The sequence below is a fragment of the Narcine bancroftii genome, chromosome 3, assembly GCF_036971445.1.
Source record: "Narcine bancroftii isolate sNarBan1 chromosome 3, sNarBan1.hap1, whole genome shotgun sequence".
Classification (NCBI taxonomy): domain Eukaryota; kingdom Metazoa; phylum Chordata; class Chondrichthyes; order Torpediniformes; family Narcinidae; genus Narcine; species Narcine bancroftii.
This window is the reverse complement of record NC_091471.1, coordinates 156,415,101-156,438,659: the sequence shown is the minus strand read 5'-3', so window position 1 is coordinate 156,438,659 and position 23,559 is coordinate 156,415,101. Positions and strand designations below refer to the sequence as shown.

Sequence of the window (23,559 nt, the reverse complement as noted above, 5' to 3'; positions counted from 1 at the left end):
CTATCTTTAGTGGTGTGTGGCATAAATTAACTGGTGTATGATAAAAGTGCTTTTGCTGTACAAGGCAGCAAAAGTCTCCAAAATTCATAACTACCTGCTCTTTCCAATCTAAACTACTGGAAGAGGAAATAGAAGCAGCTCACAGTTGACTCTGGTGCCTGCATGTTCACACCTGCTGACATTTTAAAGTCACTGGCTTTGCAGACCTTCTGCCAAGCTTTGAAGATCTGCAGCCAAAGCAAGAATATCCTGTAACTTTGTACATGTGCAGTGCTTTCATTCCCCATCATAAAATGTACAAGTACACTGAATTAAAGTAACATCAATGTAGTTTGTTCTTTGTAAAACAAAGCAGTGTAAATTATTACATGTTATTTGTGAGATTATGTGACTATTGTGTTTACATGTTCTCAGGCTTTACAAAATTTCATGTACACTATGTTGAGAGACAGCAACCCCATAGCAGCCAAGATGTCCTTAGATGTAATGATAGAACTATACAAAAGAAACATCTGGTAAGTTTGGACATTATTGTTTACAACTTGCCAATTAATTTCAAATTTACATGGATCGAAAATGCAGCGATAGAGGTTGTTTTGTGAGTAAACTAGTCGACATTCCATACATAGTACGACATCTAAGACAGTATAAAAATGCAAAGTTACAGGACAAGATCAGTTAATGCAGATCAAATGCAACGTAATTTTATATTTTGAGGTACATTTAGAAATCTGAAAATAGCAAGAAAGAAACTGTGGGCCAGTAATAGAAAACCATAGATTGAAAATCATTGAAAATTCCGTGAGTGTGATAATTTTTTCCTTCACGAGCTAGGATGGAGAATGCGCAACAGGAACAAGGAGGTGAAATCTGATAGGATATTTCTGAAGGCAATTGAAATATTGTGGTAGAGAACTGATTTACAGATTTTTTGTGGAATGTGGAACTAAGCTAGATAGCTTCTTCAAACAGTCAGAATAGGCATGATTGGGCAAATGTCCTCCTTGTGTAAAGTTCAGTGTGTTATTTACAGATTGAGTCTTTTGCACCCCAGTCTGTTCATTAACTTTGAGCATGGAAATATTCATCAGTAATTGAAAAGCAAAAAAACTGCACATATTGGACATTTGAAATAAAACAGAAAATTGCATAATATCTCTGTTGAGTATCAGTTGAAGTGATATAGATTCATTCATTAGTACACGGTCATGGTGTTTGACTGTCACAGCTTTCTTTAATGCTTGTGTCAAAGTAATACCTTTGTCATATTGCTCACATTTTTAGTTTACAATGTCTATATAAGGTGCTATTATCATCAAAAGCAATGGGATTATTGTTCCAAGTTTATTTAATTGGTTATTTTTCCAATTTTCATGTTTATTCGTGTGGAACAAATTCCTGCTGCTTCCATTCATCTCAGTCTGGTAACAAAATAATTGTTTTTAAAACTTTTAAAAACAATGAAAAACCTTACAAAACAAAAATTTATACAATAAAAATAATCAACAGACACCCCTCCCTCCCCCCCCTCATCCAGCCCCCACAAGGGGAGCCAAAAAAAACATAAAACATATACAACATTTTCAGATGTTTCTAAACTCTTATATTCCAAATAAGGTGACCACATTTTAATTTAAAAAAATAATTACCATGTAAATTGTTATTTTTTTCCATATAAATACAAGATCTCAATTCATTTTGCCAACGAGCTATATTAATCTCTACATTATTGTTCCAAGTAATTGCTACACATTTACATGCCACTGATAATACTAAATGAACAAAAGCTATCTGAAAATTATCCAACCCCAAACCAATCAAAGAAACCATATAACCCAACAAAAAAAATCTCTGGGTCTAATGGTAATTTAATTTTAAATAATTTCTCCAAAATTACCCTAATTTTTTCCCAAAATGGTTGTACCCTGTCACAAGACCAAACTGCATGGAATAAAGTTCCAGTATTTAACCCACATCTAAAACACAAATCCAGATTACTAAATCCATATTTTTTCAGTTTCTCCGGAGTCAAATATAGCTGATGCAAAAAATTATAATTAACCAAACAATATCTTACATTAGTCAATTTAGTTACCCCTTCATGACATAACCTCCCAGTCCTCCTGAGGTATATCATAAGTTAAATCACTTTCCCATTTATTTCTAGATTTCTCCAAATTCGGTTTGTCCGTGGCCTCTTGCAACAACCGATACATATCTGAAATAAAGCCCCTCCTTGATATAGAGGAAATTCAAAGATTCAAACTTCATTAACTCAGGTAATTTCATATCCTTTCCATAATTATCCTTTATCAAAGCTCTAAGTTGATAATACACAAATAAAGAATTTACTGATATTCTAAATTTTTCCCTCAATCAATTGAAAGAAAGGAACTGTCCCTCTTCAAAACAATCCTGGATCACTTTTATACCCTGGGAATGCCATATCTTTAAATATCTGTTAAATATTGAAAAATAAATAAGATGATTTTGATATAACAAAGTTTGAATTGATAATTTAACCATATAATTTCTATTAACCCATATGTTTAGGAAATGCTTTAATACCAGCATATATTTGCAATAAATGCAAATTCCACTTATGTATAAATTGATGATCATCAAGTTCAAGAATACAAGCTAATTCCACCTTAGCCCAACTAGGAGGCTGATTAATATCCATCATTCTACTAAGAAACTTTAACTGTGCAGCCTCATAATAATTTTGAAAATGAGGCAGCTGAAGTCCACCTAATGCATACTTCCACGTCAATTTCTGTAAAGCTACTCGAGCTAATTTTTCCTTCCATAAAAATTTCCTCACCGCCCTATTCAAATCTTGAAAAAAACCCTTTGAAGTAAACATGGAATTCACTGAAATAAATACTGAATACGGGGAAAAATATTCATTTTAATACAATTTACTTGACCTATTAATGTCAATGGAAGATCCTTCCATTTAATCAAATCCATTTAAATCTTTTTTAATAAAGGTACATAATTTATATAAAGACTAATAATTCGCATTCACAATTACTCCTAAGTATTTAATTTTATCAGATCATCTTAATTTTATAATGTGTACACGCTTCATAATTCCCCTTCAAATTTGGCAGTAGTTCACTCTTGTCCCAATTCACCTTGTACCCAGATAACTCCTCAAATTGAACTAAACATTCTTGTAAATATTCCAGATTGTTCTGGATATGTCAAATAAATCAATACATCATCAGCAAATAGATTAATCTTGTATTAATCATTTGCAACTCTTATCCCTTTAATATTATCATTCTGTCGAATTGCCTGATCTAATGTTTCAATGACCAACGCAAACAAGGCTGGTGACAATGGACAACCTTGACGTGTTGATCACGTTAATTTAAATGGCAAAGAAGTTTGGCCATTCGTCACCACCCTAGCAATTGGATTTTTATACAATGCTTTAACCCAACCAGTAAAAAGAGGGCTGAAATTAAACTTCTCCAACACCTTAAATAAAAAATTCCACTCAATCTGATCAAATGCTTTTTCTGCATCAAGCGCAACCACCATTGGTTGGGATGCTGTCTCGATGTTATCAATCTAAGAATATTATCAGACGCACATCTATTCTTAATAAAACCTGCTTGATCTGTATGCACTAACTGAGGTAAATATTTAGCAAGTCTATTTGCCAGTACCGTAGCTATTATTTTATAGTCTACATTTAATAAAGAAATTGGTCGATATGAGGCTACATTCAATGAATCTCTATCTTTCTTTGGAATCACAGTAATTATTGCACTTGAACAAGATTCTGGTAATGACTGATCATCAGTTATTTGTTGAAGCACAACCATAAATATAGGAGACAAATCTTCATAAAACACCTTATAAAATTCTACTGAAAATCCATCATCACCTGGCGACTTTCCATTTGGCATCCCCTGTATAGCTTCTTTAATCTCAAAATTTGTAAACGGAGCTTCCAATTCTTTTACTTCTTCCTCTCCCAAAACCAGTAAATGCAACTTAAATAAAAAAGATTCAATAGAACCATCATCCTGATTTCCCTCAGAAATATATAGTTTCTGGTAAAATTAATAAAATTGATCATTGATTTCCTGAGGTTTATAAGTAACAATTGAATTCTTTTTAACAGCATTAATAGTTCTCGATAATTAATAGCCCTCTCACCCAACTCATAATAACATTGTTTAGATCTTTGAATTAAGCGCTCATACTGATATGTTTGTAAAGTATTATAATGTAATTTCAACTTAGCTAATGCTGCTTTCTTATCTTCTGTAACCTTCTGAAATTCTTTTTCCAACTCAGTAATTTGCTTCTCCAAAGCTAAACTTTCCGCCAAATACTGTTTTTTTACTTTTGTAGAATAACTAGTAATTTGACCACGTAAATATGCTTTTAAAGCATCCCATATAACAAAATTACTACAAACTGAATAGTGTTTTCAGCCAAAAATAAAGCAATCTGTTCCTTAACAAAAGTAATAAACTCCGGTTTCTTCAATAACATTACATTAAATCTCCACCGATAAGTTAATTGCATCACCTCTGAACCAACACAAGATATAAATAACATAGAATGATCAGATATAATCCTACTCTTATATTCAGCCTGCACAACTCAAGCCTGTAAATGTGCCGAAATCAAAAACAAATCTATTCTAGAAAATGAATCATGGCTGAATGAATGAAAAGAAGTCATTTTCTGTCGGATTTATTTTCCTCCAAATTTCAACTAAATTCCAGTCTTTCATCAAAGATCCCATTTGTACCGCCATCTTTGATTTCCTTAAACTTTTCGGAGATTTATCCAATAATGGATCCGAAATATAATTAAAATCCCCTCCAATCAAGATATTTTCATTAGCCTGATTTAATGTAAGAAAAGCCTCAGATATAAATCGATCATCATCCACATTAGGCGCATAAACATTCAATAATGGCCACGATTCTGCAAACATTTTACAATTCACCATCAAAACCCTACCAACAATCTCCGTAGATGATTCCAACTCAAATGGTATTTTCTTATGAATCAAAATCGCTACACCCCTTGCCTTAGAATTAAAAGAAGAAGCAACTACATATCCAACTCAATCTCTCTTCAATTTTAAATGTTGTTTTTCCATCAAATGTGTTTCTTGTAAAAAAGCAATATCAACTTTCATTTTTTTTTTAATGTAAGCCAATGCACATTTATACTTAATCGGATTATTCAATCCCTGTACATTAAAAGTTGCAAAATTCAAATTAGACCTTTATTTACCTTAAAAATATACACACTTCACACTACTATAAAATATTGCTCCCCTTCCTAAAAAAAAACCCCTTCAAAATAAAATACAACCCCCCCCCCCCTTATATATATATAAAACCCCGCAATTCACTAAAAAAAAATTACTATTTCACTTCTTAAACTACAATAGTGTAGTAACTCCCCAAAAATCTCGGTGTGGTAAAACTAACTAGTGGCAGATGACTTTCAAAAGCTTCAGCGCCATCCACCCCCCCCCCACCCTAGTCAAACTATTCCAAAATTATTAATCAAACATAATTAACCCAACGATTCCAATGACTGCTCCAGATCTTCAATATCAAGAAGACTCTCTGTCAGTTCGACCTTCTTTCTATTCTTTCCATTCTCATTCCATTTATCAAATAACCTCCTTTTAGGTGACAATAACGGTGACTGTCCACCTCCTCATAAATCTGGCAATGAATTAGCAAAGATTAATGCTTCATGATCATTCTCAAACAATTGAGACTGAAAATTTCCATAAAAAACTTTCAATACACCAGGATAATGAAAGGCAAATTTATAACCCTTTCTCCACAATACTTCTTTAGCTGAATTAAATTCTCTACCCCTCTTAATAATTTCTTGACTCAAATCAGCATTTAAAAAAAAACACTCTATTGCCCTGGACCATCATTGGAGTCTGATTTTGTCAAGCCTTTTGAAAGGCAATCTGCAATATCATTTCTCTATCCTGAATCAAAACTGCTCGTGGTGGTTGGCCCGGATAAGCTTCTTCCTCAATGCTCTGTGTGCCCGGTCCAATTCCAGACCATCCGGAAAAAAATTAACTTCCCAGCACGTCAGGAATCCACTTCTTGAAAGAAAAATTTCACCGGATCTGAACCTTCAATATCTTCTGGAAGACCTACTATTTTTACATTATTCCTCTGTCCTTGATTTTCCAAAGAATCAATCTTCTTCAACAATTCTCTCTTCTGGATCTCCCAACCCACTAAAGAATCCTTCACTTTTTCCATTTTTAAAAAATTTTGTCCCACTTGGTCTTTGCACTCATGAAAAGCCTTTTCAATTAAAAAAAAATTATCTTGTACAGTATCCACTGCCTTCAAATATCTATTAACATCACTTTTAACCACATTCATATCATTCTTCACAGATGACATTTCTTCACAAATATTATTCATTTTAACTTTAATTTCCATAAATCATTGATTTAACTGTGTAAACATCTGCACTGACATATTTTCCATCTGATGGGCAATCCCTTCCAAAATCGTAAACACAGAATCAAACCCAGGCTCTACTACTCCCCCTTGGGACCTACCTTCTTTAGCCACAGTCCCCAGGCTAAATTCCTCCTGTCTTGGCTCCAACAACGCAGGACTTCCTTCCTCTTCACCTGCACTTGTTACTCGTCTAGCGCGGCTGGGGGTCTGCATCCCCGTCAACAGCGGGCCAACTTCGTCAGCCCGCTGCCGTCCTGGTCCCCCCACAGCCCACACTTTATCCAGAAGTTCTCAGACGCGCGACGCACCGCGCATACCCGGGAGCACCGTCGATCGCGCAGGTGCATCTTCTGATGCAGCACTGCGTGCCTTTAGGCCACCAGGCATTACAGCAGGCTCACGCAACAAACGTTGCTCAGCCGACTCACCCGCACACACGACTTCACGGCCACGAGGGTCAGAGTCGGTCGAGCCCAAAACAATGCCAGCGCCATCTTCCGATTGCAAGGTCGGCACCGGAGTACGTTGAGGCTTGGAGGCTCCTGCTGACAACTCCGTGGCTTCAATCTGGTGAGTCGGCCTCGGTTCTTCCACATTTTTATGTTAATTTCTTCTGTAACTGTGCCTTTGCATTTCTTCACATTTGCAGTCATTTTTATTCTCTACTTTTCAGACACCTTTAAAAACTAACTTTAACCACTTTCACAACTTTTAAATTCGGACATTAATTAGTTCAACTGGGGAGAGGTGGAACTGCACATCTTCTTTCTACGCCATCTTGCCACATCCCGCAAAATAATTGTGTTTAAAGATATTTTCAGGTGAAGCTTCCCCAGTGCTTGAGTGGGTAAATAACTTTGTTTCCATCTGTTATGCCTCGTCACCAATCAATGAAGGAGGTGCAACCAGTTTTCCAAAGACAAAACTTCAGCATAAGTTGTCTGGCTGGGTTCGTTGTGTGCAGCAATCTGGAGCTTTGGTGTTCTAAATTCCTATCAGTGTTAATTTTATTTTTAAAAAAAAAAAGGATATTTTAAAAATCTTAAATAAAATCATTAAATGCGGGAAGCGCTTGAGTCAGGAACTTCTGTGGAAAGAGAAACTGTTAATATTTCAACCTGACGAGCCCAGCATTTGTGTGTGTTTCATTTTAATTCCCCACGTTTGAATAGCTGGTTGACACTTCAAAAGACCACAAGAGGAAGGAGCAGAACTAGGCCATTTAGCCCATGGAGCCTGCTTCACCATTTGAATCATGACAGAGTTCATCCCTATTTTCCTGCCATCTCTCCATAACTTAACAACCTCTGCTTTAAATGACTTGGTCTCACTGCTCTCTGTGGCAATGAATTCCATAGATTCATCAACCTCTGGCTGAGCAAACACCTTCTCATCTCTGTTCTGAAGAGATATCCTTTATTCTGAGGCTGTGACCTCTAGTCTCGATTCTCCTAATACTGGAAACATCTTCTCTATGTCCACTCTATCCAGCCCTTTCAATATTTGATATGTTTAAATTCAATGATATCTTTCTCAACCCGAGCAACCACAGGCACAGAGCCATTTCAACCCTTTTCCTAAGTTAACCCTCTCCTCTCCGGGATCATTCTGACAAACCTCCTCTGGACCTTCTCCAATGCCAGCACATTCTTCCTTAAATTTGGGACACAGAACTGCTCAATAAGGTGAGAGCAGTGTCTTGTAAAGCCTTAGCAATATATCCTTGCTTTTGTATTCCATCTGCTATTTCTTTGTCCATTTTCCAAATATCCAAGACCCTCTGCAAGCACGCTGCTTCCTCAGCAGCTCCCTCCCCCCCCCCCCCACAACCTATCTTCGTAACAACTGCAAACTTTGCCATAAAGCCATCAATTCCATATCTAAATAATTTACATATAACTTGAAAAGTAGTGGACCCAAAACCAACCCATGCGAACCCCACTAGTTACCAGCAGCCACTCGATGTCAGATTCTCGCTTGTTGAATGGCCTCTGATAAATGGTTGAAGATTCCATTGCTCATGTCTTTGGGTGTCAAAGAAATGTTCAGAGGAAGGGGAGTTCTTAATGAAGCGAAGATTTTGATTTATTTGCAGGAATGATGCAAAAACTGTGAATGTAATTACCACAGCCTGCTTCTCAAAAGTGACCAAGGTAAGAACTGGCCATTTACTGACCCATGTGACAGGGCATTCTGGTGGTGAAATGTTGCAAAAACAGCCATGCATGTCGACATATTTTAGCCATGTTAAAAGAGTTATGCAAAAATGTCTTCCTTAAAATCTTGATCTAACAAGATTACATATGGATTTAAATAAACATGATTGGGTTCCCTAGTATGTATTCATAAGCACAGAAAGAACTAATTGTTAGATAATTAAGCACTGCAATCTTGCTTTAAGCATGAACTTTGCTGATACAGCTGGGATAAGCCTTTACATTGTTTAAAATTAATTTACACTACAACTGAGACAGATTTGGGAAATATTTTGAAATTTAATTTTTCTGTTATTCAGTGTTGGCTGGAGAGTGCAGCCTGAGAAAAGTTCTGGGACTGAGAACACCTTCAGCCAGCAGTGGAAATAAACAGCAGAGTGAAACACACAGAGATGCTGCAGGAACTCAGCCAGTCTTGAGCATCCATAGAAGGTATAGGGCTTGAGCCCTTCTCCAAAGTAAAAGCAAAAAACAGGAAGGCGACAGAATAAAAACTGGAGAAAAGAGGAGAAGTCCAGGCCAACTGCCAAAAGGTGTTAATTGGAGATGATAAGGGGAAAGGCGAGAATTGATTTGGGCTCAGTGAAAGGACACAGGGAAAAAGGAAGAGAAAGAGTCATTGTGCTGGGGGAAAAGGTGACTTGGGAAAGAAGCGGGGGGTGGGGTGGGGGGGAGTGGATTTAACGGAAACCAGAGAAGTTGATGTTAATACCATCCGATTGGATGGTGCCCAGGTGGAAGATGAGGTGTTGTTACTCCAGTCTTTATTCAGATGCCTTCTTGCTATTTGCTTATATCTTGAAGAAGGGCTCGGGTCCAAAACATCGGTAACATATCTTTACCTCCTATGGATGCTGCAAGACCGGCTGAATTCTGCCAGCATTTCTGTGTGAATAAGTAATAGAGCCTGTTGAACAATTTTATTATTGGTATTATGAAGATAAATAAGTAGTTTAATTTTTTTTAGAAATTGGGCAGAACTGATTGCCTGCCAAAGATTTTTTCTTTAAATTCTTGGAAATATGAAAATAATATGTCTTTAAAAAGACTTATGTTTTCCTGTAACTGTAATACCTAAATAAGTAAATTTATCTTTCATAACCTTAAAAGGAAAATTAGTATACATTGATGCAATTATATTCACACGTATCAGTTCGCTTTTATGAATATTTAGTTTGTTTAAATAAGTAACATCAACATAGAAGGTAGGGAGGTTTCAGGACTTGATATAAAAGGCAAAATATCATCTCTGCATAAAGGGAAACTTTATGTTGCACTCCCTTCCTCCAAATCCCTAAGATGCCCTCACAGCTTTGAAATGCAATTAATAATAGCCAAATCAAAAAGTAATGGACTTTGAGGACACCCTTGAAATTAAAAGGTTGTAACTGTTGAAAGTTAGAATTGAAGCAATGGCAGTTGAAACAAGTACAGTAATCTTATCCATGCAATAAAACTTGGACCAAAATTATTTCTTTTCTAAAATCGTAAATAAATACCTCCACACCACACAGTTAAATGCTTTCTCTGCATCTAAAGAAAGGATTCTTTTAGGAACCTCACCTGAGGGTGACGATATAATGTCAAATAAGCAATGTATATTGAAATAAGAGTACCAATTTTTAATAAAACCATATTGGTCCACATATAATTGATGGTAAAATATTCTCCAATCTATGGGCCAAAACTTTAGCCAAAATTTTAACCTCAACATTTAAGAAAGAAATTGGCCTCTAGGAGGAGCTCTCTATAAGATCTTAACTTTTCTTTGCATTAAGAGCAATACCAGCCTATTGCATAATGCTGGAAGCTTACCTTCCTTAAACGAATCAGACAACACAGAACTTAAATAAGGTGAGAGAAAGAAGAAAATGATTTTTAAAAATTCCACAGGAAACCCGTTGAGACCCTGTGATTTTCCAGATTGCAATGAAGAGAAATGTTGATTGACCATTTCTCCCTATGGATGCTGCCTGACCTGCTGAGTTCCTTCAGCATCTTGCTGTTTGCTCAAGAATCCAGCATCTGCAGTTTTTGCATTTCTCCAATTGGATAAGGAGCTGAGTGAGCCCCAAGATAGTGCAACAGCACTACCTAGACTTGGAGTTGTTTGCAGCCAATCTCTTCTATGGCCTTTCCATTGTTTATGGCTGAGAGGTAATTGTACAATGGATATTGATGGGCAGCTGTTACAGGCACAAAGAACAGCATCCTGAAAAGTTCTGTATTTCTGTACATGATTTAGAACTTTAGTTCCATGCTTTTATTGTCATCAGAATCCCTACTAGGAAGCTATTCTGATTGGCAGGCTTGGCTTCCAATGAGGAGCATGTGAACCCCAGCTGCTAAAAGGGAGCCTGCAGCTGCCAGTAGAGGTTGGGATCAGAGCCATGTTTCTTGGTGTAAGGACAATACTAGAGAAGTTTAGGAACCTGGTCTTTACCAGGAGAAGAACTCTTCACCTTCCAGGGGTGGACAAGCACTTTAAGTCGAAGTCGTCATCACATTGTTTAAGCAGCAGTGTTGACCAAGATTAGTCAGCCAGGCTGAAGTAATGTTTATTACTTTAATAGTCTGGTTGGCATATATGAAGCCTCCAGTTAAACTCTTAATGGGTGGTTTAGAGCTGTACAAATACGATTAATAACTGAAAGCAAGTTGAAAATTTCAAAGATAGTTTCTCAATTGCTTTTAGCTTAAGTTATAAATAAGGTACAAATATGCTCTATTGTCAGTTTCAAGCCCAGTTCCTTTAAATCATGTGGCATCTTCCAGTTTTGGTTGTTAAGCATTCCCTTGCTTCCTCCTCCTGGTATTTTACAACTTAATTGCATGCTTCTGCATCACATTCTTCCTGTTTTTTTTATAATTTAGAAAATGCGTGGCACATTGTCCTGTCTATTCCAGTTCATAACATAACCAAATCCTACTTTCCATCACTTAATCTATAGTCTAGTTGGTCATGACACCTCTAATACAGTGCAACTCTGATTATCCAAAATCATCGGGGCTGGGCCTATGTCAGATAAACAATTTTTTTTGTTGAGAACTGGTCATTTTTTAAAAAACAGCCCAGTAGCAACAGCAAATAACTTGTATCAGTGTTTAAACAACAACAAACAACAAGGGAAGCCTTTTTAAGCATTAAAATAATGTTTAATTTTCACCTAAAAATTGCTGGCTGTCTCAATCACTAAGACGAACCCATCTGCCACTGCCGATCACCAAGACCTCCCTTCCGCTACCGCCGATCATCAAGACAAACCCAACCACTGCTGCCAATCACTGAGACCTTCCAACTGCTGCTGCCAATCCCTGACACAAACCCACCGCTGCCACTGATCCCCGGGGAGGCTTCCCGGGCTGGTGGAACACTCACTGGCAAGTCAGCGGACACCAGAGTTCCCGATGCTAAATCCTCCCCTAGGCCTACTGCACACGCATTCCGGGGAAGTAGACTGAGGAGAGGACTCAGAGTCAGTGTCGTTATCTAGTGTGCTGAGGTGGGAGGGAATGGGATAGGAGGGGAAGGAATGCCACAAGGCCCAAGGTCTCGCGTTCTTTGATGACGCCAGGACAAGGGGTTCTTTCAACTGTTTGTGGCTGGGAGATAGTGGCAAGCAGTTTGAGAGGGAGAGTTGGAGAGAAAAGTCAATATGGGAAGGTAAAGAAGAAATGGGAAGAGAGAGGGGAGAGAGTTACCTGAAACGAGGACAATCATCGTTCTAATTTCATGTCGAGTGAAATTTTTTCAACCTGTGCGGTCAGTTGGGCTCCGAAAAAATTTCAGCTAAGTGAAGATTTCTTATTTGTTTCAGATATTCTCATTTTTCCAAAATTTTTTAAAAAATTTGATAAATGAATATTTTGGAGAATCTGATTTTGGATAATCGGAGTTGTACTGTACATATTGAGGCATGTTTTAAATGTGTAGAGTTTCTGCCTCCACATCATTCCAGCAATGAGTTCCAAACCTCTGGCACTTTCTGGGTGAATTCTTTTTCTTTATCTCCTTTGAAGTTTTTGCTATTTAGTTCGTTTTTTCTGCCTCTCCTAATCCAGTCCTCTCATAATTTGGTGTGCTTCAATTAAATCTTTCCTCAGCCTCTTGTTCCAATTAAAATTTCCCTACCCTATCTAACTTTTCACCTTGTGTTTCTCTGCTGTCAGTATCCTAGTAAATTTCTGCACCTATTTTAATACAGTTGTATCTTTCCTGTAATGTCATGACCAGAATTGTACACAATCTTTTATTTTGTATCCATGCATCTCTTGAAAGCCGTAGAAATAGAAGATGCAAGTGAAATAAGTCAATAGGCTAAACTCACCTAAAAATTATCAACATACTTGTCTTAAGGTATCTGTTTTATTATAATTTAAAAAATAGTCACTGTATTCAAACAAATTTGGGAACCGTACACGGAATACAACAGAGAAGTCCTACCGCGGACCTCCACCACCTAAAATGACAGAATGAGAAGACGAAATGAACTGACCCAGTGTGTAAAAGTAGATGACACAATTTTCTTGTTTATTTTCATTGTGTGATGACATTGTTTAATGGTTTATTGTATTGTATATGTTGAACGTTTAATGGGTTTGGAGGGGGGTGGGAGGGAAGGGAGGGGGGAAAGGGGGAGAAAATGACACTGTATATTCAAGAGGGAAATGTTTGTGTGTATTTTGGTTAATATGGTTCATAGTGTGAAAAATAAAAAATAAAAAAAAGAAAATTGTAAAATAAACATACTGAATTCAGCAGTTCTGCAAGGAACTGAAAAAAAAGGTATCTGTTTTATTAATTTTCACATGTTTAATTCTCCCAATCAAATGCCTACATTTTGGAGGTTTCTTATCTCACTTTGTTTTTGTTATATTCTCCTTTTCCATCTTGATCTCATTAATTGCATTAAAAAATCATTAATTCTATTAAACTGCATTTATACTCCTGTTCTCGTCACTGATGTTCTCCAATACATATATTCCAGCTTGATATGCGTATCCTGGTCTTTTGAGCAGTGACTGGCTCCTCTGGGGAATTAGTTTCCAAACAAACTACTGTATCACATGTATACATGATAAACTTTGAGTTTTGAATTTTGTATTGCCTCCACAACTTCCTACTGTTGTTAAATTTTCAGATTTTGGTTGGAGCCTTGAAATTCTTTCTGGGTAAGGATATAGATGAGAAAAATGACAGCGACGTGGATTCAGATGTAAGTCAGAAATTTGATTCTTGAAATGGATGTTATGGAATTATTTTAGAAATATTGGAGGTAGCTGAATTCCACTTCATGGGTATCAATAATTTGGTTATGGTTCCAGTGGACTTGAGTCTTCAGCTCTAGCTATTAACAAAATATAATTAGAAGATCAAAGAAGTATTAATAATGAGGAGTAGTGGAATTTGGGGTTCTGTGGGACATCAAAAGTCAGGATGATGAGGCCATTAATCAGAAAACTACGTGTCACACCAAGAAAGACAAAGTTTAAAAGTTTATGAAAAAATAAAGTTTTTACTCACATTTTAGAAGAGATGCTGAAACACTAGAATGCTGCTTTATGTGAGGAAATGCAATGAAAAAAGATTTGGAAAATTTGGGGCAAATTACCCTGGAACAAGAAAGGTGAAGAGCCATTTGATGGTTGTAATGGTTGCAGAATCAGGCATGTTAATACATTAAATTCACAACACTTGGGTCAGAGCATAGGCAACAGTTTTACAATGACAATTGTGAAGTACTTGCTCCTCGAAAAAGAATCTATGCCAATATTCAAGGACCGATGAACAAATGGTATGCTGTCAATATTATTGTATAGGCTGAACATCTTGGATATTTATCAGAACAAGCTACATGGAAGGTGCTTAAAACCTTTATTTTCCAATTCCGAGCTTGGGGAAGGGATGCAGTTTGATGTGAAAGTTTGTGGTGGGAGCTGGAACCTGGCACAGTGATCCCTAAACCTCCTTTCAGTACAATTCTTTGCAGAGGACAAAAGATTTTACTTGAATGATCTTGTGAACATTTTCCCCTTTAGGATGAAAGACTCACAGCACGAGATGTAGCAACAAGGTATGCAACTGGAAAGAAATCATCAAAAAACAAAAAGAAACTGGAAAAAGCTTTGAAAGTCCTGAAAGTAAGCAATTCTTTATGAAGAGTGGTCTTTTTGCGAGATACTGGTAATATAGAGTTAGTAAAGGAGTCAGTAAAATTGGACACAAGGAAACAGAGACAATGTTTTGTGTCCCATAATGATGTAAGTGTTCTGGATCTTATAGAAACATATAGGATTATGAAGGGTATGGATAGGATAGATGTAGGAAGGTTTTTTGAGCTGGCCAGGGAAACTAAAACGAGAGGACACAGTCTCAAGATTCGGGGGAGTAGATTTAGGACAGAGATGAGGAAAAATAGTTTTTCCCAGAGAGTAGTGAATGTTTGGAATTCTCTAACCAGGGAAATGGTTGAGGCTGCCTCATTAAACATATTTAAAATTCGGTTAGATAAATTTTTACATGATAGAGGAATTAGGGGATATGGGGAGAAGGCAGGTAGGTGGAGTTAGGTCATAAATTAGTTCAGCCATGATCGTACTGAATGGCGGAGCAGGCTCGATGGACCATTTTTGGCCTACTCCTGTTCCTACTTCCTATGTTCCTATGAAACTGGCTGCTTGCTTAATTAATAAGGGCAGCATGGATGGCTTGGTGGTTGTTGCAATGCCTTTACAGTGCCAGCAATCAGGACCGAGGTTTGAATCCTGCGCTGTCTAAGGAGTTTGTACATCCTCCCCTGTTTGCATGGGTTTTCCCCAAGGGCTCCGGTTTCCTCCCACCATTCAAAACATACCAGGGATGTAGGTCAATTGGGTGTAATTGGACGGCACAGACTTGTGGGATGGAATGGCCTGTTACTGTGCTGTTTGTCTAAATTTAAAATTTAGTTACTTGCTGCTCTCGCGTTTGTTAGTACAAATTATTCTTTATAGTAATATCAGCTAAACAATGCCTTTCACCTCTGCCACCTGGGTCCATTTCCACTTGGACTGTTGAGAACTGGATGGTGAATATGGTTAGTCTTGTGTCTGATTCTTAATGGCTCCCAGCTGTTTACATAGAATTGCCTGTAAGGAGGGAAATCTCATTGAAACATACAGAATATTGAAAGGGTTGATTAGAGTGGACATGGAAAAGATGTTTCCAGTAGTGGGAGGGTTTTGGACCAGAGGGAAAAGCCTCAGAATTAAGGGACGTCCCTTTTGAAAAGAGATTAAGAGAAATTTCTTCAGCTCGAGGGTGGTGAATCTGGAATTCATTGCCACAGATAGATTCAGACAAAGTCATTGGGTATATTTAAAGTAGAGGTTGATAGGTTCTTTATTAGTCAGGGTGTCAAAGGTTATGGGGGAAGTCAGGAAAATGGAGTTGAAAGGAAGAATACATTGGCCATGATTCGAATGGAGCAATCATTGGGCTGACTGGCCAAATTCTATTCCTATCCCTTATTGTCTTATGAAGTGTCAGCAAGCTAGTCAAATGTAGAGAATTAAAATAAAATACGGAAAATGCTGGAAACACTGGGCAAGTCTGGCTGAAATATTAACAATTTCTCTATCATAGAAGGTACCAGACCTGAGCATTTCCAGCATTTAATGTTCTTATTTCACATTTTCAACATCTCAAGTTTTTGTTTCTTAAATTTAGCTCTGATAGGAAATTAGAACACTAGAGTAACCATGGGTCCAGATTGCGACACTCAACGGACACACCCAGACAATTTATGTTGAAGTTTTCAGTATTAGGAAAACTAGTTGCATCACCTTCATTGATTGGTTTATTAAGTATGGTGATAAGGCATGACAAATGGAAACAAATTTATTTCCCCTTTAAAGCACTGGAGAGGAAGTGTCACCTGAAAACATCTTAGTGCAGCAGAATTATTTTAAGATCTAATTGAGATGAATGGAAGCTGCAGGAATTTGTTCCATGCTAATTCTGGTCCTAAGTTTTATGTTGCTTGCTTTATTATTCAGTTCCATAGAATTGGTAGGCATGCTCTGAGTGCCAGCAATGTAGATAATAACATAGCTTTTAAATGTTCTTCTAAATTTGGCAATAAGATCATTGTTAAGAGAGTAATGTGCCTCATATTGACATAATAAAGCATTAGATTTTTCGTGAGTTGTCCTTATTAAACAGGGACTAAAAAAAATATCTGTAAACTTTCTAACAAGACAATATTTTGATCATGTTTATCAAATAATCAAAAGCATTTCAAATTCCTATTGTATATTTGACTCTATTCCTTTCAAAGGCCTTTGAAGTTTTGGCATTGAGAGTTAATGTTTCATGATTTAATCCTGAATGATTTTATCTGCATGTTGATTACAGAAACACAAAATCAAGAAAAAGGCAGAAGTATTTAATTTTTCAGCTATTCACCTCATTCATGATCCTCAAGGTAAGAAATTAGCATGTGTTCCTAAATGAGGGCAAGCAGTCCTCACTTGAAACCAGTTCTCCCATTCAAAAATGTACAGTCATCTGTAGCAAGTAATTTTATTAGAAATAAGAGAAAGCCATAGGTGTCATAATAATTGTTCCTTATCGATAAAAAATAAGTAAGCTGCATGCTTTAATTTTGGTTAACATTCAGGAATCACCATTCTCAGGTGACAGCTTGTTGGATATTTCTGTGCATTTTGTGGTTCCAATTTGACATGTACTAATCTCACAGATTACTTGTGCCATGTAATGGCTTTATTCAGTTCAAATTGTTTGTGAAGCTGTTCATTATAAAGAGAGAGATCATTAACTTTTGTTATGTTTAATTTATGTTATACTACCAAGCCTTGGAGAAATCTATGGTTTTCTGACTGAAATTCAAGAGTAAAGGCAATTTCCCCTCCCCCAACCAATGATACAAAGGGATTGCATTCAAAGAAAACTGTCCATTTCTGGTTTTCCACAAAATAAAGCCTCGTACCCAGTGAATCCCATGTTATAGATGTGAACGTAAGAACAAATAAACTGGAGCAGGAGTAGTCCATCTGGCCTGACAAGCGTGCCCTGGCATTCATAGAAACATAGGAGATAGGAGCAGGAGTAGGTCATTCGACCCTTCGAGCCTGCTCCGTCATTCAACGAGATCATGGCTGATCTTAAAGTTCAGTACCCCGTCCCCGCCTTCTCTCTGTAACCTTTAATAATTCCCTCCTAAATATATTTAATGAACCTGCCTCTACTGCCCTCTGTGGCAATGAATTCCACAGATTCACCACCCTCTGGGTAAAGAAATTCCTCCTCATCTCGGTCCTAAATGGTTTGCCTATTATCCTCAAACCATGGCCCCGGGTTCTGGATTTTCCCATCATTGGAAACATCCCATCTGCATCCACTCTGTCCAGTCCTGCCAGAATTTTATATGTCTCTATGAGATCCCCTCTCAATCTTCTAAACTCCATCGAGTACGATCCCAATTTGCGCAATCTTTCCTCATAAGTCATTCCTGCCATTCCAGGTATCAGCCTGGTGAATCGCCTCTGCATTCCCTCCATTGCAAGAACATCCTTCCTTAGATAAGGTGACCAAAACTGCACACAATACTCCAGGTGTGGTCTCACCAAGGCCCTGTATAGCTGCAGTAAGGTATCCTTGTTCCTATACTTAAACCCTCTTGATATGAAGGCCAATATACCATTTGCCTTTTTAACCGCCTGCTGTACCTGCATACTCGCCTTCAGAGACTGGTGTACAAGTAGCCCTAGGTCTCTCTGCACTTCCCCATCTCTTAATCTATTGCCATTCAAATAGTAATCTGCCCTCCAGTGTGTATTACCAAAGTGGATAACCTCACATTTATCCACATTGTAGTGCATTTGCCATGGATCTGCCCAGTCCCTCAATTTATCCAAATCACATTGGAGCTTCCTGACCCCCTTTTCCGTGCACACAACCCCTCCTAGCTTAGTGTCATCTGCAAATTTGGAGATATTACATCCAATCCCCTCATCCAGATCATTAATGTAAATTGTGAACAGCTGGGGTCCCAGTACAGATCCCTGTGGCACCCCACTGGTCACCGCCTGCCACTCAGAAAATGAGCCATTTATCCCAACTCTCAATCCAGCCAGTTCTCAATCCACATCAATACTTTGCCCCCAATCCCATGAGCCTTGATTTTGTAAGCCAGTCGTTTATGCGTGACCTTATCGAAGGCCTTTTGGAAGTCCAGGTACACCACATCCACTGGCTCCCCCCCATCTATTTTACCTGTCACCATCTCAAAGAATTCCAATAGATTAGTCAAGCACGATTTACCTTTTGTAAATCCATGTTGACTCTGTCCGATCCCTTCTCTGCTAGTCATATGCTCCGCTATTACATCCTTAATAATGGATTCCATCATTTTGCCCACTACTGATGTAAGGCTCACCGGCCTATAATTCCCTGCTTTTTCTCGACCCCCCTTTTTAAATAGTGGGGTAACATTAGCTACCCTCCAATCCATGGGTACTGATCCTGAGTCTATCGAGTTCTGGAAAATAATTCTTAAAGCATCTGCTATCTGAATGGCCACTTCCTTAAGTACCCTAGGATGTAGATTATCAGCCCCTTGGGATTTATCTGCCTTCAATCCCATCAATTTCTCCAAGACCATGTCCTTAGAGATACTGATTTCTTTCAGTTCCTCCTTTGCATTAGTCTCTATGTTTCCCAACATCCTTGGGAGGTTATTTGTATCGTCTCTTGTAAAAACAGAACTAAAGTAAGAATTTAATTGGTCTGCCATTTCCTTATTCCTCATTATATATTCCCCTGATTCCGACTGCAAAGGACCTACTCTGGATTTCACCAATCTTTTCCTCTTGACATATTTATAAAAGCTTTTGCAGTTGGTTTTTATATTTGCCGCAAGCTTACTTTCGTAATTTATTTTTGCTCTCTTGATTAATCCCTTTGTTCTCCTTTGGTGCATCTTGAACTGCTCCCAGTCTTCGGTTGTGGTACTTGTTTTGGCCAATTGATATGCTCTCTCTTTGGACCTAATGCTGTCTCTAATTTCCCTTGTTATCCACAGTTGAGTCACCTTTTTTGGTTTATTTTTATGCCAAACCGGTATAAACGATTTTTGCAATTTCTCCATTAGATCTGTGAATGCTTTCCATTGTCTATCCGCAGTCAACTCCCCCATAAACACCACCCAATCAATCTTACTCAACTCCCGTCTCATACCATCATAATTCCCTTTATTTAAATTCAGGACCTTAGTCTCAGTTTTAATTTCATCACTCTCCATGTCGAGTGAGAATTCGATCATATTGTGATCGCTCCTACCCAAAGGGCCTCGTACAAAAAGATTGTTGATTAGCCCCTTATCATTGCATAATACCCAATCTAAAATGGCCTGCTCCCGAGTTGGTTCCTCGACATATTGGTCTAGATAACCGTCCCGTAAACATTCGAGGAATTCCTCCTCCTCAGTATTTTTACTAATTTGGCTAGACCAATCTATATGCAAATTAAAGTCTCCCATGATGACAGCTGTTCCCTTTTTGCATGCTTTTCTAATTTCTCTTTTAATGCCTTCGCTCACCTCTACACTACTATTTGGAGGCCTATATATCACCCCCACTAACGTTTTCCGCCCCTTGCTATTCCTCAGTTCTACCCATATAGATTCCGCATCTTCTGAGTTGATATCCTTTCTGTCAATCATGTCGGTCCCTTCTCTCACCATCAATACCCCACCCCCTTTTCTTTCTTGCCGATCCCTCCTAAATATCGTATACCCCGGGATGTTAAGTTCCCAGGCTTGCCCACCCTGTAGCCATGTTTCTGTAATCCCAATCAAATCATTCAACTGGATCTTGTTTCTTTTAAATGTTGTGTTTGCTTATTTATTTCATACATAAATTCCATAAGAGCAAATCCTTTTCTATATCTCGGATTTTTGGAAGTGATTTGTGAATTCCATGAGTGCAAATTTCTGTAACATTTTTTGGGGGGGAGGGGGTGGGTGGAGATCAATTGTATTGCATGTTTCTCATGTGTTGCTCTATTTTTATTTAAAAAAACTCTGTTCTCCATCAATAATTTAACCTGCTTCTTGTGAAGATATTTTCATTTGAATGCAGTTCACTTTATTGCAGGCTTTGCCGATAAACTTTTCAAGCAGTTAGAAGATTCAAAGGAAAGATTTGAAGTTAAGATGATGATGATGGATCTAATATCAAGGTTAATTGGAATTCATGAGGTGAGGTTTCGTCCTAAATTAAGTAAAACTATTTAAAAAAAAAAAAAAAATTGGCATTGCAATTCGTCATTTTTTATATTTTTACCTATCAAATTATTATGCAATAATGAGCACTAGGGATCATTTCTGGCACTGTTAACCTTGTCAAATCACAGTGTCCGTCACGCTGCTTGGTTGTTTATTAATGGTTTTGTTGCTAGGTCAAAAATTCACATTCTGGAATGAGTGTTATGATTTGAGGGGTATTTTGAAACATGGAGGGTATACATCAATTTGAATATGCCATTTTTTGAAATTGTGATGTCTAATCTCTTGTACTATTCAGAATAGGTAGAGATGCCAGAGACAACCCATTTCAATTCCCTGTCTATTACCATGCTGACATGTCCATCATTTCATTCACTGCCAGACTGCGACCAAATGAAAATTGGAGGAACAACATCTCTTATTGCATCTGGGTATCCTCAAAGCGGATGGCATTAACATTGACCTCTGGTTTCTGTTAGCTCTTCCCCCTTCCCATCTATCACCATTTCTCCTTTTCTCTAGCTCTAGGCCATTTCAGATAGCCCAAAAGTTGAGATGTAAAAGCGGATAAACTCCGCTAAAATGCATAATCGCCTACCTTTCTGAATGTGCGGAGGTCATCTCCGAGCTGCATATTCCAACCCCTCTCCGAGAGGGATAATCTCCGCAGCGCAGCCCTCTGCTGATCGATCTGAATGAACAGCCGTGTTAAGCAACTGTTTAAGGGTGGGCTGATGATGTCGTCAGCCTGCAACCCATCTCCCCACTCACCCCTCTTTCTCTGTCAGGTGCAGCTAGGCAGCAGGAGCCGGCAGGGCAGTGGGGGCTGGCAGCGGGGGCTGTCGGGGCAGCGGGAGCTGTTAGGGGGCAGCAGGTGTGGGCTGGGACAGCCACATTGGGCCGCTTAGGCCTTCGGGCCATTCTCTGCGGCTCAAAACATGGCAGAGCAATGGCTGTCTTCCCTACCCATAATCCCCCACACAGCTGGAACTGTTCTGGGAGCCATAGAGTGGTTTCAGCTGCCTATGGGATTATGGATAGGGAAGACGACCATTTCTCTGCCGCATATTTATGACGGTTGGTGCTACAGCACCAGTCACCCCACCTCCATCGGATCCGGAGGGTGCTACGAGGTGCCTCTGGATTTGAATGGGCTGTTGTCTGAAAAGTAAGTTCTCATTTTTCCATCCGCTCAGTAGCTGGTCTCAAGGCATAGGCATGATGTGAAATGGCCTTCTTTCTCTCTTTCCTTTTCTCTCTCTCTCCTTTTCTCCAGATCTGCATTCACAGAGCTGCTCTGTCCCCCTATTAATCTTCTCCTGTCCTCTCCATGTTTAATTATCACCTTTTGTCTATTGATCTATGCTCCCTGCCCTTTCTTTCCTTCTCCCCAGCCTTTTAATTCTGGTGTTTGCCTGCTTTTTACTCACACCTTGAAGGGCTCAGGCCTGAAATGTTGATTATATAATCTTTACCTCCTATGGTCGATGAGTTCCTCCAGCATTTGTGTGTTTTCACTACAATCACAGTGTCTGTAGACTTTTGTGTTTCATTGCCATCTTGGTCATCTTTTGTCTTTGTGTTGTAAATGCTAATTTTCTTGCCTTTTGAATGGTGCTTAAAGGATATCAGTGTGTGCAAATTAACTTGCATGTTTCCATTCACATGCAAAACCCAGTTAATTGGCTGAGATATACATGAGAGTATTCTTTGGAATATCAAAGATGTTGCACAAAAACTTGCATTACAATGTTCAATGCATGAAACATTTTTAAAAATGAATCAAGTGTAGACTATTTAGCCCTTCGCTGTTATTTATTGTGATCACAACTGATCATTTATCACAAACAATATTTCCACTTTTTCTCGCATTTTGTTTTGATTCCACTTCTCTCTATGGTAGAGAATTCTAGAGGTTCCTGATATCCTTTAGTAAAGAAAGGCATGGTCCTCACAAGAATGTGAAAGCTGTAGTGTTCAATGGATTTTTCTGTCTTCCTCAGGCAAAATTTTGTCAGCTTGGGCAAACCATTTCTCAGTGAATGAGATGGAGATGGCTACAGTTGTGGTCAGTGAGAGAGGTGACCCAATTTATCAATATGATTTTAGGGCTTCTAGCCTCTAGGCTTCTAAGCCTTAGATGGAGTGATTGTGAATGGTAGACCACTGAATTTATTGATGACCAAGAAGCCAAAGGAATGCAGACAACCTGCTGAGATGTAGAATTGTACACCTGGAGGAAGTTACAGATGAGGAAGGGCAAACCATTTCTCAGTGAATCAATATATACCTCACTACCCAATGAGTCATTCATAACTTGTAAGGAGAGTTCAAGATTGTAATGGGATTTAAGGAATTTGGTAATTAAAATCCATAATTGCTGATTGTGGAGAAATAGTTGATCCCAATCTTTCTTTGTTTTTTTTGCTTTCTTTTTAAAATTTTTTTATTTTTCACACTATGAACCATATTGACCAAAATACACATAAACATTTCCCTCTTGAATATACACACTGTCATTTTCTCCCCTTTTTCCCCCTCCCTTCCCTCCCTCCTTCCCAT

The 23,559-nt window shown here is 38.2% G+C and overlaps 1 protein-coding gene across 2 annotated transcripts in view; it reads left to right on the top strand.

Annotated features, from left to right (window-relative positions):
* The window catches only part of sdad1 (SDA1 domain containing 1), a 106,791-nt gene that overhangs the window by 15,928 nt on the left and 67,304 nt on the right, over positions 1–23,559 (top strand). For both annotated transcript variants that reach the window (XR_011353865.1, XM_069925499.1), the window contains exons 6-11: positions 415–515; positions 8,590–8,647; positions 13,852–13,926; positions 14,750–14,851; positions 17,106–17,175; positions 20,867–20,970. Coding sequence is in view for 1 of the 2 variants with exons in the window: in XM_069925499.1 (XP_069781600.1) it covers positions 415–515; positions 8,590–8,647; positions 13,852–13,926; positions 14,750–14,851; positions 17,106–17,175; positions 20,867–20,970 (510 nt within the window). In the remaining variant the exon portion in view is untranslated. The remainder of the gene's footprint in view (positions 1–414; positions 516–8,589; positions 8,648–13,851; positions 13,927–14,749; positions 14,852–17,105; positions 17,176–20,866; positions 20,971–23,559) is intronic.